The sequence below is a fragment of the Colletotrichum abscissum genome, assembly GCF_030869225.1.
Source record: "Colletotrichum abscissum strain IMI 504890 chromosome Unknown Scaffold_26.1, whole genome shotgun sequence".
NCBI lineage: Eukaryota > Fungi > Ascomycota > Sordariomycetes > Glomerellales > Glomerellaceae > Colletotrichum > Colletotrichum abscissum.
The window spans coordinates 161906-175812 of NW_026850165.1; the positions used below are offsets into that span (position 1 = coordinate 161906).

The 13907-nt window shown below is 54.8% G+C and overlaps 4 protein-coding genes across 4 annotated transcripts; 3 read left to right on the forward strand and 1 right to left on the reverse strand.

Annotated features, from left to right (window-relative positions):
• Positions 1–804: 804 nt before the first annotated feature.
• CABS01_10238 (uncharacterized protein) lies at positions 805–1032 on the forward strand (the record flags this gene model as incomplete). Its single annotated transcript, XM_060543594.1, has 1 exon — positions 805–1032. One exon carries the CDS (start codon positions 805–807, stop codon positions 1030–1032), a length of 228 nt encoding a protein of 75 aa, XP_060399276.1.
• Positions 1033–4290: 3258 nt separating this feature from the next.
• CABS01_10239 (quinone oxidoreductase) lies at positions 4291–5534 on the forward strand (the record flags this gene model as incomplete). The annotated part of the gene is made up of 2 exons (XM_060543595.1): positions 4291–5211; positions 5280–5534. 2 exons carry the CDS (start codon positions 4291–4293, stop codon positions 5532–5534), a joined length of 1176 nt encoding a protein of 391 aa, XP_060399277.1.
• A 241-nt stretch (positions 5535–5775) lies between these two features.
• On the reverse strand, positions 5776–7674 carry CABS01_10240 (UDP-glucose 4-epimerase; the record flags this gene model as incomplete). Its single annotated transcript, XM_060543596.1, has 5 exons — positions 5776–6179; positions 6229–6679; positions 6742–6976; positions 7125–7183; positions 7642–7674. The coding sequence occupies 5 exons, from the start codon at positions 7672–7674 to the stop codon at positions 5776–5778; spliced, it is 1182 nt and encodes a 393-aa protein (XP_060399278.1).
• Positions 7675–9950: 2276 nt separating this feature from the next.
• CABS01_10241 (spindle pole body-associated protein sad1) lies at positions 9951–13718 on the forward strand (the record flags this gene model as incomplete). The annotated part of the gene is made up of 1 exon (XM_060543597.1): positions 9951–13718. The coding sequence occupies one exon, from the start codon at positions 9951–9953 to the stop codon at positions 13716–13718; it is 3768 nt and encodes a 1255-aa protein (XP_060399279.1).
• Positions 13719–13907: the final 189 nt, after the last annotated feature.

Below are 13907 nucleotides of genomic sequence, written 5' to 3' on the forward strand. Positions count from 1 at the left end.
CGGATAGCTCTGGTGAGGGTGAGGTTGAATGAGGCGGAGTGCTATGTGAGATGAGCCGAGAGAAGAGAGATAGAGAGAGAGAGAGGAGACGTGCGGCGCAAAGTTTCGTTTTCGTCCCAAGATGATGTTGCACGCTCAACGGCAGAGGGACGGCGGAAAAGACGGCCTATGGCCCGGTAGCAGTGTTGGGCGGAATAGCATGAACGGAGGAGGTGAGAACAAGCATCCAGGATCGATGGTAGGCTGACATAAAGAGGATACAAAGTGTGGTGGTAGTGGCGATTGGCGGTGGTGGAAGAAGAGACGTTGGATGAATGGACGGATCGTTCGTTTGGGGGGCCTGGGAGGCTTCTGTCTGGGGTTCGCGGATGTTCGGCCCAGAACGACTCGTATCGTATCAGCTGTGCCCTCAACCGCTTGGGAAGAGGCCAGACGGGAGATGGCAGACACGGGTTGACCGCAGAGCTGAACTCAAAAGAAAGTGAGGGTGGGAAAAGTAGAATGATGCAAGCCGGGTCGAGGCAGAACGGGCAGTTCTCTGACGGCCAGCCGCAGCAGAAGCAGCAAGCAGCAAGCAGTAGCAAGCAGTAACACGATGCGTAGCCCGTGTCCTTCTGCAGAGGCGCTAAAAGACGCGGGTGTGGTGACCTTGGGAGTGAACGGATAGAAACTCGAGGCGAAGCACACCGCACGAAAGACGTCGGCGAAGAAAGATCGAAAGGTCCAACAGGCAGAGGGCAGATAGCAGGGGTCGCGGGTTGAGTTGAGTTGAGGTATCCCGAGGTCCTAAGCCTTGTGGCGACAATGCGTCGCGTTTCAGCAGGGTGGAGTTCAAGTTTTTCGTCTGTTCGTCCTTTTCTCTCTTTTTTTCTCTTGGAGAATTTGCTTGGAGACTTGCCCACTTTGGAGGCTGGTCCCCTAGTCTTTCCCAGATACGAGTGTCACAATAGAAAAACGGTTAGGGTGGCCGGGACCTCTTTTAGGAGTTGGAGCTCGGGAGCGACAAGCGTGACAAGCGTATCCGTAGGCTAGGCGGTTAGCGGACAGGTCGAAGGAAGGGTGTGGCTGGGGGTTTATGAGGTCGGACGATGGCAGGGCCCTTGAAGCTTCACCAAGGGACAGTGACGTCGATCAAGATTGATGAATGAGACCGTCGGCCTTTATTTCCTGGACGTAGTCGTGATGAAGCTCCGGACTGGCAATGATTAAAGGGGATATCGCAGTTGACTGAAGCTCGGATAGCTAGGGGTATCCCCCCTGAGAGTGGATATGATTGACAATTAGAGGCAATGAAGAAAATGGAGATCCAACAGCAGCATGGGCATAGGGAGAGGATAAACGGCAGAAAAAGTTGGAGTATGGATAGTCATCCGCCCAAAGCCAGTTATGCAAACAAGCCTCGAGAGACCAGCCGTTCCTCGTTTAAGCTTGTCGGGCGACCCGGGGGGACAGCTGCCGCCAGCGCCGGCGCGTGTGAGTGGTGAGGATAAATGGGCTCGGTGAGCAGTCGACGCGAACGTGGCAGGGCATACGCGGACACGTTGACGATCCCTGGATCGCTGAAGGTCCCGTACGAAGCGTGGAGGCGTATGGGGTGGAGAGGTCAGAGAAGCAGGAAAAGGCGGAGGAGACGGCACAGAAAGTGGAGAAGATGAAGGAGTCGAGCTACGGAGGAGGGGACCGAAGAGTCCGTTGGAGCACCCGAACGTCTTCAGAACCTCAACTTGAACCTCAAGTCCTGGACCAAGTCTTGGGCCAAGAGTTGCCGAGACTCCAGAGAGAGAACGTAATCACTCATACAGACAATGCTAGCCAGGACTCACGTGTCTCCATTGCCTGTTGACGCAGACAGCAACTCAATGGATCTATGTATTAGAACCAGTAGTAGCATGTGCTTCCGCTGATTATCTCTCGGGGCCGAGGGCAGAAAGACTCCAAAGCCAAGGAATGCATGGTCACCAAGTGGCTCTTCGTTCGACCCGAGTAAGGTATCCATACAGGTAGTCTGAGAAAACCACCCAAAGGCCTATGCTCCAAGATTCTGGGGCAAAATGAACCGGTCCCCGAATGCTTCAAAGACAAGAAGGGACAACACAGACGCCGCAACAACCCCTGACCCCTGACAGAATGGTCACCATTCCATCGAGGGAAAAGAGGCACGAAGCATCCTGGACGGATAGCACGAATAGGTCATCGACGGTACGGAGTAGGTATCCGTAGATAACCTTGCAAACTGCCTTGCCGTTCCGGCCACCTGGCTGTACGTTCCCGCTTTGGGTTTGCTCAACTACCGTACCTCTACATACTGTGTGGCGTTCGACGCATCAGCCCACGCGCAAAAGAAGGCTAAGAAAGTTCTTCTGCCGCCCTTCTCTTACGTGGCGTGCATGGCCGAAGGATGGCTGGCACACACACATACCTACACAATGCCCGCAGCTCATTCGTCTCACCGAAACATTCCACCGTAGAAACAAATGCACGCTAGGTACAACGCTGCTGTACCTTCGCAGTTAGACCAAGGTACACACAGAAGCCAAGCCGGGCTGAGCCTCATTGAAGACGCCATCGATTGCGTCCAAAATGTTGGCATTTTTTGACGCGTCTTGAGATCGATTGGTGAAGGCAAAATGCAACCCACACGCTGAAAAAGATGCGGTGACAGGTTTGGTATAGCCATGTACGGTATGCTAAGAAGACGCCAAGTGATCAAGACGAGGACTGATATATAGGATGGATGAGATCATTAAGAAGGGTGGAAGGGTGCCGACAAGTCTGAAAAGGTCACATCTAGAATGTCACCGCGGGAAGAAGAAATGAACCCCAGACAAAACCGATTGGCGATCATCCGGGTGCCCCGACGCATTGCTGTCCGCACTCAATCCGAGTCTTGGCAACTGACTAGCTTCAGAGATTCCCCGACTTTGGGAGGGAACATGCTGGTTCACCTCTTGATGCTTGACGACTAAAAGATCCAACTCGTTTCTCCCCCGTGCGAGTCCACGATGAACTACATCAACCCATCCACCATGAATGAACGACGGTGAATAATGCCGTGATTACCGACCCAGCAGCGGTGGCGTGTCGTCCAGAACCGGGCGCCTGTCATCTCTGCTCCAGAGACTACCTGGCAGCATCACTGCCCGCACTGCCGCCGCGACCAGCGGTTCATGCCAAGGGTGTTGAGGTGGTCAATCCATCATCAGACCTTCAAGGTTTGCAACGCCAGGCCGTGGATGAATGCGCTCGAGCACCCCTGTGGTGTCAAGTGGGTGCCCAAACGGTTTACTTTCTACTTTGCGATCTTGCTGCTACTTCTCTTTGCTTTGTTTGAATTAGTTTTTCTTCCTACCTTACCAGATGCATAGTTTGCAATAAGCATCAAGTTCAATTAGTGTAACAAGGGGATAGTAGTGTTGTGGTTAGCTCGGTATGCATTAACTGGCAACACATTTTCTCATCCACCTCAGTGTATCGCAAGTCTTCAGTTCAACCCACAATGCCTCCCGATTTCCCTATTCCATTAGATGCTCGAATTTCAGTGTTTGGGTGGTCGCCTTTTCTCCTTCACACTCGATGCAAGCTATGCAACTTTCGCAGTGAGTCGAGTAAAGAGTCCCGCTCTCTCAGTCCATAGCGATAGTTATCCTATTCGATTGACCATCAAATGCACCAAGACCAGATCTTTGAGACAATGTGATCAGTGATCATAATGATCATATCAATCGACCAATAAATAATCATCTGAAATTTGAAGCACTCCGCAATGAAATGAATGAGCATATGATGTGAAGCACCCATCTCTCAGTCTCACTCTTACCCTTCAAAGCCCTCTTCTCATACTCACCCTCACTCTCATACTCACCCTCACTCTCATACTCACCCTCACTCGTACACGACCGGCAAAGATCTCATCCACCTTTCACTGACAGCTGTCCGCCCATCGGGAAGCCGACCCCTCTCTCACCCGTCACCCGAACGTAGCCGGCTCCGGCCCCCCGCCCGCCCCTCATTGCCGACCTGAGAAGGAAAAGAACCCCGCCATCGTCACCCAAAGCTCATAGCTCCTACGCGCGAGAACAGCTGAAGCATTTCTAATCACGTCTTATGGGAAAGAAAGCCCCCCCCCACCTCCCCTCACTTCATCGGAACGCTGACTAAACCACAATTGTGACCTCAAGCGCAATCGGAAGCTATTCCAATACTGCGTATGCGTAAACGTCCCTCCGTCGTCCCATAGGTTGCAGACTAAAAATAAAGAAAAAGAGACTGAGACCTCTCCTCCCATCGCAAATGTCCCAATTCCTCATCTTGCGACCCTTCACATCCATCCGCACCCTCACCAGAAGCTCCAAATCCACGCGAATCCTCCCATCACAACCCTTCCTCACCCAAACTCACCACCAAACCCGCACCTTCATCCCATCACCAACCCGCCAAACCTCCCTCTCCCCAGCCCCGCACTTCACAATGGCCTCCTCCCTCCCCCAAACAATGAACGGGATCCAAATCCCCCGCACAGGCGGCACAGAAGTCCTAACCCACCACACCGACCTGCCCCTCCCCGCCCTCGCCGAGAACCAAGTCCTCGTCCGCAACGAGTACGCAGGCATAAACTACATCGACACCTACTTCCGCACCGGCCTCTACAAAGCGCCCCTCCCCATCACACCGGGCCGCGAAGGCGCCGGCACCGTCGTCAAGTCCCACCCCTCCGTCTCTGGCCAGTTCAAAGAAGGCGATCGCGTGGTCTACATGGGCCCCTTTGGCTCCTACGCGGGCTACTCCGCCGTCAACGCCGCTCAGCTCCTGCGCATCCCCGACGCGCTGGCCACGGACAAAGCCGCCGCCGCGCTCCTGCAGGGTCTCACGGCCTGGACTTTTATCCGCGAGGCGGGGGAGGTGAGGGAGGGGGAATGGGTCCTCGTCCACGCGGCCGCCGGCGGCGTCGGGCTGCAGCTCGTGCAGATGCTGCGCGCCGTGGGCGCGAGGGTGATTGGCACGACGAGCACCGACGAAAAGTGCGCGCTGGCCAAGAAGAACGGCGCAGAGTTCATCGTCAACTCGCGCTCGCAGGACCTCGTGGAGGAGGTGGCGAAGATCACGGGCGGGCACGGCGTGGATGTCATCTTCGACGGTGTTGGAAAGGCGACGTTTGATAGCGATATCGAGATGGCGGCGCGTAAGGGGAGGTTGGTCGTCTTTGGCAACGCGGTGAGCTCTTCATCAAACACTCAGACGTGGTCTGCTAGTCTAGTCGCATCGCTAACATATTCCTCCAGTCGGGAGCCGTTCCTCCTTTTGACATCCTCAAGCTGGGTCCCAAGAACTTGAAGGTCATGCGGCCCATTGTCAACGGCTACACTGCTACCAGGGAGGAGCTGGAAAAGTACAGCACGGAGCTCTTTGACATGATTACCTCGGGCAAGGTGGAGGTGGCCATCCACAAGGCGTACCCGCTCAAGGACGTCAAGCAAGCCCACGAGGACTTGGAGAGCCGCAACACGACGGGGAAGCTGATCCTCAAGGTGGATTGACTAAACGCACGTCTATGATATTCATGAAAGCGGGTCAACCAGGAGGTGCTGCGAGGGAGTGGTATCTTAAACTTTTTTTTCTTTTTTTAATTAAATCCTCTCTCTATGGCGGATGTCGTATCATGGCTCTCGCTGCAAATAGCACTAATTCTATCATCATCTATGATAAGCAACCAAACTTTTTTCTTTTTTTTCTCAAGATGTGGCTGATGCACTGATACATATCCGTCCCTCCTTTTGCTTAACCGCTCGTGGGCTTGGCGTTGGCAAGGAGCTCAGGGGGAGGGTCCTGTCGGTAACCCTTGGGGTTGTTGCTGACCCAGCGCCAGAGATCCTCGCACGCCTTCTCCAGTGTCTCCTCAGTCTTCCAGTTGAGCTCCTTGTTGGCCAGGGACGGGTTGGCAGTGAGATCGAGAACGTCGCCCTGGCGTCTGGGGACAACATCGTAGGGTAGATCGCGGCCGACGACGTGGCTGAAAGCCTTGATCATCTCGAATACGGTGCTGCCACGGCCGGAACCAAGGTTCCATGCCTTGACACCAGGCTTGTTCTCGCGGAGGTAGTTGAGGGCGCTCAAGTGACCCTTGGCCAAGTCGACAACGTGGATGTAGTCGCGGATGGCGGTACCGTCTCTCGAGGCGTAGTCTGCTCATGATCAGCGGGGCTTCTCCATCATTTCGCCATAGTTACTTACCGTCACCAAACACGAGGAGCTTGTCGCGGTCACCGGTAGCGACCTTGCCGAGCAGAGGCAGCAGGTTGTAAGGGACGCCCTGGGGGTCCTCACCCATGAGACCAGAGGGGTGAGCACCGCAGGGGTTGAAGTATCTCAGAAGAGCGCCGTTGAACTGCTCGTAGGGCTTGCCAGCCTTCTTCAGCTTGTTGCGCTCGGCGTTGATGTGATCAGTAATAACCTGCTCGACAAAGGCCTTGGTGTGGCCGTAGGTGTTGGTGGGGCCAATCGGGCAGTGCTCGGGAATGGGAATCATGTTCTCGAAACGGGTGGCATCGCCGTAGACAGTCGCCGAGGAAGAAAAGACAATGTTGGGAACATCGTTATCCGTCATGGCCTGGAGGAGGGAGACGGTGCCGGCAACGTTGACGCGGTAGTACTCGAGAGGGATCTCGCCGGACTCGCCGACAGCCTGTGATCAATCGTGTTAGTCTTCGTGGCACAAGGGCATCGTAAAGGAGCAAAGGAGCTGACCTTGAGCGCGGCGAAGTGAATGACACTGTCAATCTCGGGGTGCTTCTTGAAGACCTCATCGAGGCCGGCCTTGTCGGTGACATCGACCTGGTAGAAGTGGGGTCGCTTGCCGCTCAGCAGCTCGATACGGTCGACAGCAACCTTGGAAGAGTTGTACAAGCTGTCGACAATGACCACATCGTAGCCGTTCTGGAGAAGAGTGAGGGAGGTGAAGGAGCCAATGTAGCCGGTACCACTGCAAGCCACCAAATCGCGCGGTTAGCCTCTATGCTGTATTCGGACTTGCGCCAACAAAGAACGCCGTGACGGCTGGTGTCAACGGTGCCACAGGCAATAGGATTGCCATATACTTGCTAGTCAGGCGAGAAGAGGCGGTAGCTTACCCGGTAACCAAGACAGTTCCAATGGCCATCGTGAAGAAATTTGCTGGCGGCGATCGCAACTATATGCGGTGAGGGGTAATTTGGAGGTGGAGGGGGGAGAGTAGGTAAGTTGACGAAGGGTAGTGAGAGTTGCGCGGTCCGTCGGGGTATCAAGTCGTTAGGGTTTGAAGGAGAGCGCAAGTCTGTCGTGAGGTTGAGTTTGGAGGAATGACGAAAGGGAGAAGTTGTAAAGGATTGCGGGAGAAGGCGAGAGATATATCTGGCGGTTGACGTGAGGGGTGGGAATAATGAGGCGACGGTCGCAATAAGGAAAAAGTAAACGGGGTCGTCTGTCTGTAACGTCCAGGCCGAGTGATGATGTGGGAGAGAAATTGGCTCGGCCATGAGTGCCACCGTTCGCGCCAACGCCCACGCCCACGCCCACACCCACGTCTACCGGTAAGCCCACCATGCCCACCAGCGAGACCAAGCATTAGGTTGAGTGCAATGCGTGCTGCCAGTCCCAGAATGTAGGTACTGCGTCTTTTCGCAGTAGTGACTTTGGGGCCATTCGGGGCCACCTCAATGTTCCATTCGCAACGGCCAATCTGGCGCGCCAAATTGGAGGCGATGGCGGGGTCCTGCAGGCGGGGGTGGCACCAATCTCAGGCTCTGTGGCTGGCTGCGGAGCCGACTAATTTCATCCTCGATGTTCAAACGGCGCAATTGTTGGCACGCTGAAACTTGCAACGACCGGGGATCGCGGTGCCGTGGAGACTGATCTTCGTGACGGTGGACGGGCCGACAAGGTCCCTACTGATTGATCATGTTCAATGCTGCTCCTTCACTGTCACCGTATCACTGGCTTGTGTATCTTGCCATCCAGGACGAACCGAGTGAATACGGTCAGGCATCCATAGACCGATAAACTGACGAGGCCTGAGTGAGAGTCAAGAGAGAGATCGGATGACGGATCAAGAGGTGGATGGCCTGGTGGAGTGTCTCCCCGGCGCATGCTCCCCGTATCCGTATTGTTTAACCCTTCCCGGATGTCTCTTTACTGTTTGTTGGAGCGGCTGGGTGGTTGACCGGCCTAGCCTCGCCGAGTAGGTGCTTTCCTGCCCGAGTTCTCCATATGCGCATTTGCGGGATCCAGTCTGGCACTGCAGTCTTGCCATTTTGTCCGGTTGTTCGCCCGAAAGAACGAGGGTGAGGGGCCGGCGGGTGCCCGTGTTTGTAGACGGCAACGGAATGGAAGTCAGGTCTGGGCCTAGGCACATTGCTTTAGCGCAGACGAGACGGATACCATGGCTGGTCCATGGCTCAGGATTAGTCATTGCATGTTTCCCGTGCTGCCTGGCGCAGGTCTTGCATCGAGTCAAAGTGCCCTTCATAGACTCGATGTTTTGCGCGATATATCAATGGCAGGGCGCAAGGCGAGTTGGACCAAAGCACGTGTTGGGAATCGCATGTCGATGAATCTCTCCAGGATGAACCAGCAATTCGAGGTGGAGTCTCAAAGGTTGTGGGCAGGGCGTGGATCAATCGGTGACGTACTGTGTGGTCTGGATTAATGAAGTGTTGCAGCCTCAGGTTTAGATTCTCTTCCTCACCATGACAGCTTATCTTATCTTATCAATGTAAGAGGTTCATCTGCAATTCGAGGTATCATCACGTGGTCGCAAATTCAGACTGCTTATCTAAGGAACCAAGGTTCTCGCTTATGTAAGACTTCAGACTGGGCGGCGCGAAGCTGGCCGACCACCGTTGCGGGGACCTGATCAGTGGAGGACAGCGCGTGTGTGGGCAACGGACACGCTGCCAGGGTCTGAGCTTTCTCTCTCTGCGCCCGACCCCCGGTTCCTGGCTGGGCGGTTGGCGGTGGGCGGCTGTCCGTCGCGAAAACATTCCCATGTCCGGTGTGTGTGTATGTGTGTGAAGTTCCTCAAGTGAACGCTTCAAGACGGCACAAAGAACTCAACGAACCCTCGGGATATCTCTCGCCTTGCATCACTGCTGTCGCAAAACTCATTCTCCTCGACCGACACTCCATTGACCCGCTCATTCCGCACGCTCAGCCGCATTCCTTCGTCAAGCCCATCTATCTGGTCCTCTACACCGACGATCCGACGCGCGCGTGGTTTGGCGCGACTTGTGCCTGGGAAAAGATGGTCGTTGCGACCAGGGACCGCTCTTCCTCTCTTTGTTGACAATCCGCCTCCCTCCCTTCCCGATCCGGCGAGCCTGTCCCTCTGGAATAGCTTCACTTTGGGATTCTTCTCTCACTCCAACCTCCTGCAACTGCCTCCCTTGCAGCCTTCACAAAGGCACATTCGCATCCGACCTCCAACCTGGCGCCAATTCTTCTCGAGCTTTCCCTTTCGGACCCGCCTCCATTGTAGCTCAACATAGATCTCATGCTCCATTGCACCTGCCATTGTTGACGAGACAAAAGAGACCTCGAGTTACGACAAACTGCTTTTCAGAGACTCGTTGAAAACTGCAGCGCATGTCTACCCAAACAATAATAATGTGAGTTGCGTCTTTGCAATCCTTTCTCCTTCCATTGCTTCTTTCCTTCAACGCTCTTTCTTCTCGCGCTTGCCGGCAGTGAGTCTGACCTCATCGTCACTTCTACTTCGACAACTCCCAGCAACCTACCTGACTCATTCAGCCCCGTCACTCATTCCTCCTCATACATCGTATCTCTTCTCATCTTCACCGATTCTACGCCCTGTCTCATCTCACTACTACGTGGTGTTGAGTGATCTCATTTGATACACAACCCGCCGTCGCAACCCACGACTCACCATCCTCACAGACCATCCTCCGTCACACTGCGCCAAGATGCCTCCCAAAAGAAGGGTCCGTGACGATAACGGTGAGGCGCAATCCACCTTAGCCGGTGGTGCTGCCGTCAGTCGAGAGCTGCCTCCGTTGGCATCGCGACTTGACACGTCTTATGGGTCTGCACCTTCCACGATTCTACGGAACACTCGCCGCGGTCAACAACGCAACTTGCAAGACATCATCAAGGACACACTACACAACAGCGATGATTCTGATGATCCCGGTGATTCGGATAATGGCGACGAAAGCGACGATGCCAGCTCCAGCAGCAGTGAGAGCAGCAACAGCAAACAGCCAAAGCCGCCTCCTTCTCGACGCACAAAGCAAACAAGGCAAACAAAGCCACCAGCTCCCCAACCAGCGCCGAAGCCGAATCCGCCGCGCAGAGTGCAACCGAGTCCTGATCCTGACCCCGACCCGGACTTCGACCAAGACTTTGGTCCTTATCGAGAGTCGTCAGAATCCCCCGATCCATTGAGGGATGCAACACCAGATCCGCCCCTCGTCCGACGCTCACCGCGACGACAATCACCAGCCAAAACTGGTAAGTCGGACCACGTGCGCGACACTAGGTCGTGCCTTGCCGCGGTCTCGATTCCATTGCTAAACCTCGTGTCAGCTCCTCCCTCCAACGAACCTCCTTCATTCCAGCAAGGCCCTCTTGTTCCTCCACAGCAATTCTTACCGGGTGCTGCACCGCCGAGAGGGCAATTCTCAACATATTCGCAGTCGATTAATAGGAGAGCCAGCTCAGAAGACCCGGCTCAAGGTCTGACACCTGCTAGACGATCTCTTCCCGCTGCAACCTGGAACTCCGTCTTCGCTCGAGCCATATCCGAAGAGCCCTATTCCCAGTCTCGCTCTCAATTCGTTCAAGGCCCTCCGGAGCCGACTCCGACACCAGACTCAGTTCGCACCTTTGGCCAGGAAAGCTCACTCTTCGGGGGTGCTGATATTGGCTCAACCCCGTCGCAATCTCTCTCTTCAGAGCGTGGTGGTCGCTTGCAGTCGATAGAGCAGAGCGGGGAGCCCTCTCCTTCCAAAGAACAAACGAGAGGCATAGATCTACTAAGTCCATTGAGGCGCTTGGCACGCGATCCCCGGCACAACGCGCAAATGGCACAGCGTAATCTGAATCAGGCAGTCCCTCACCAAGGTGCCATCCAAGCGCCGATCACCAAGGTTTCTGATAGACCTCCTCCCGACCTGGTGCCTTTACTGCCCTCCCAGAGTACCATTCGTCCACCTCAACAGGAGCCACCAAGTACACCACCGTCAGATCGATTTCGGCCGCGCAGCAGTAAATCACCTTACCAGGTCTCACCTGCTCACCTTGTCAACCAATCTCCTGCCAAGAGAGACCCTCCAGGGTCAGTAGCCAGCTCGCGTCAGCTTGCAGCCAACAAAACTTCGGTGTCACCTTCTCCTGCCGCAAGGTCGAGCTCAACTCGTCTGTCAAGTCGTGTTAGCGAAGAGCCATCTCTCCATAATCAGTCGCCTCAAGTCTCAACCCGTAATCCTTCACCTCGCAAGCCGATGCAGGCCGTGAACTTCGTTCCTGCTCGGAGTGGACCGCTGACTGCCAAAGAAAATCCTGCACCTCCTCGCCCTCTATTTGGCAAATCTCTACCTGCCAATGGTAATTCAGTACCGTCTCGTCCCTTAGCCAAGAATCCGCCAGCCATCAGAGTAGAAGCTCCACCATCCGCGGCGGCCGGAACCGGCTCAACGAGGCTTCCCAGTTCAAGTGGCCTCTCTGGCAACAACAACAGTCGGCCAGCACTTGGCCAAGGCGGGGCCGGTATGTTCACTCCTGAAATGCGAGCAAAGATTCAACAAGAGCATCGGCAGGAACGGATGAAACAGGAAGCTCTTCGAAAAGAGCGTAATGCTCGTTTGCAGGCATGGCCACGGGTCTATAATACAGTATATGAATGGACAAATGTCCCTCGGCCGGATAGTCCCGAGACGGACGACGGCTCTGGATCCGATACAGACGGCCACATGGATTCAATTGTGACTTCGCGGCAGGTTCCCTACAGCGAGTTCTCCTGGGCAAGTTGGATCTTGTTCAAGATTGCCGACGCGTTCGTGGACTTGCTCAATTTCGTCTTCTCTTTGGACTTTTGGTTTCTCAAGGCTTCGCTCGGCGTTCTGCTTCTGTCACTCCTGGTATGGGGTGCCTTGACAGGACTGAACTCCACGCCGGCTATTGGACTAGGCGGTATCCAATGGTACGGTCTTTCAGACTTCTCACACAATCTCGGACAATTCGTCCCACTCTGGATGTCGCGACCGGCAACACTCTTCAGCGATGATGACGCTAGAGAATATGTCCGCCAACAACGCAATCACGAATACGAAATCACCAAGTTGACGACGGCCAGCAAGCTCCACGAGGGATCACTTTCGCGTTTGATGGAGATTGTTCCCAAGGTTGTGCACATGAAGTTAGACAAGAAGGGACGGCCCGTCGTGGGAGAGGAATTCTACCACGCGTTGCGTGACCTCATGAAAAGCGATGCCGAAATCTTGACCCTGAGCCGGGGTCATGGCGGCTACCACTTCATCTCCGATGAGAACTGGTTGGCGATCAAGAGCAGACTCCAGAAGGATCCCGTGTATCAGAAAGCTGCTGAACCGCCTGCGCCAGGACTATCTTCTGCGGACGTCGAGACCATTTCACAGTCCAAGTTCGACAAGACCTGGGAGAAGTGGCTCGTCAACAATAACAAGAAGATCGCCAAAATACTCGAACCCCAGTTCAGCACGTCCATTCCGGACAAGATTGGTAAGGATCTCGAGTCCAAGATTGAGAGGTTCGTCAAGGACCAGTTCAAGAACAAGGACACCAAGGACGTCGTGGTAACACGAGATGAGTTCATCCGCCATCTTAAGGGCGAGTTCGCAACGCACAGGAACGAGGTCAAAGCTGAGGCGCAGGAACTGCAGAAGAAGCTGGAGCAGTACATCAATGAATCGGTCGAGGGCATTTTAAAGAAGAGCCCGCCTAAGGGTGTCACACGGACCGAGATGATAACGGCGGTTGATGGCATGATCCGCCAGGCGATTGCCAATGCCGGACTAGAAGCGCTTGCGCAAGGCAAGATCGGTGCGGTTTGGGATAAAGAACTCCGCCATCAGGTCAACTACTTGGCTCATGGTAGCGGCGTTATTGTACCACCTGACCATCTTACGCCGAATTACGTGCCTCCCGTCAAGGCCAAACTAGGCACCGAGAGTTACAAGAAAGAAACATCACTGAGTCCTCACATCCAACCCCCCGCTGCAACGCTGTACGGCTGGGAGGACGAAGGAGACTGCTGGTGTGGTATGGTTGTCGTGGATAGAGATGGAAAAGAAGGCGGCGTCCGCATCGGCTACATCCTCAGTCGAGAGATTGTCCCCCAGCATCTGGTCGTCGAGCACATTTTACCTGGGGCCACGCTGAATCCCGACGCCAGGCCAAAGGACATTGACATTCTGGCATATTACACGGACCTTCACACGCGTAATCGCGTTGCCGACTTTGCGGCAACCCACTTCCCAGGCGCCAAACTCTCGGATGGCTGGGTGAAGATTGGTCAACTTACTTACGAAAGCAGCGACACGCTCAACGGAGCATACGTACATAAGCTCAGTTCGGAGCTACTTGCTTTGGGGGCCTACACGGATCAAATCGCGCTTCACGTGACCAGCAACTACGGTTCTGACCACACGTGCTTGTACAGAGTGCGACTCTATGGCGTGGAGAACGAGGCTTGAGGAGAGATTGGGACAAAGGAGCGGAGAGATAGATAGCGCCTTTCAGTCGTTGCGTCTCCGGCGTTGATTCGACTGGGCCTCGCTTCATTTGAGTGGGACGCACTGGCTTAGGAATGGCTTTTTTTTTGCAAGACATGAGGTTGTCCAAGCATTCAGGGAACGAGGGATTGAAAAGGCACCTGGCGTTGG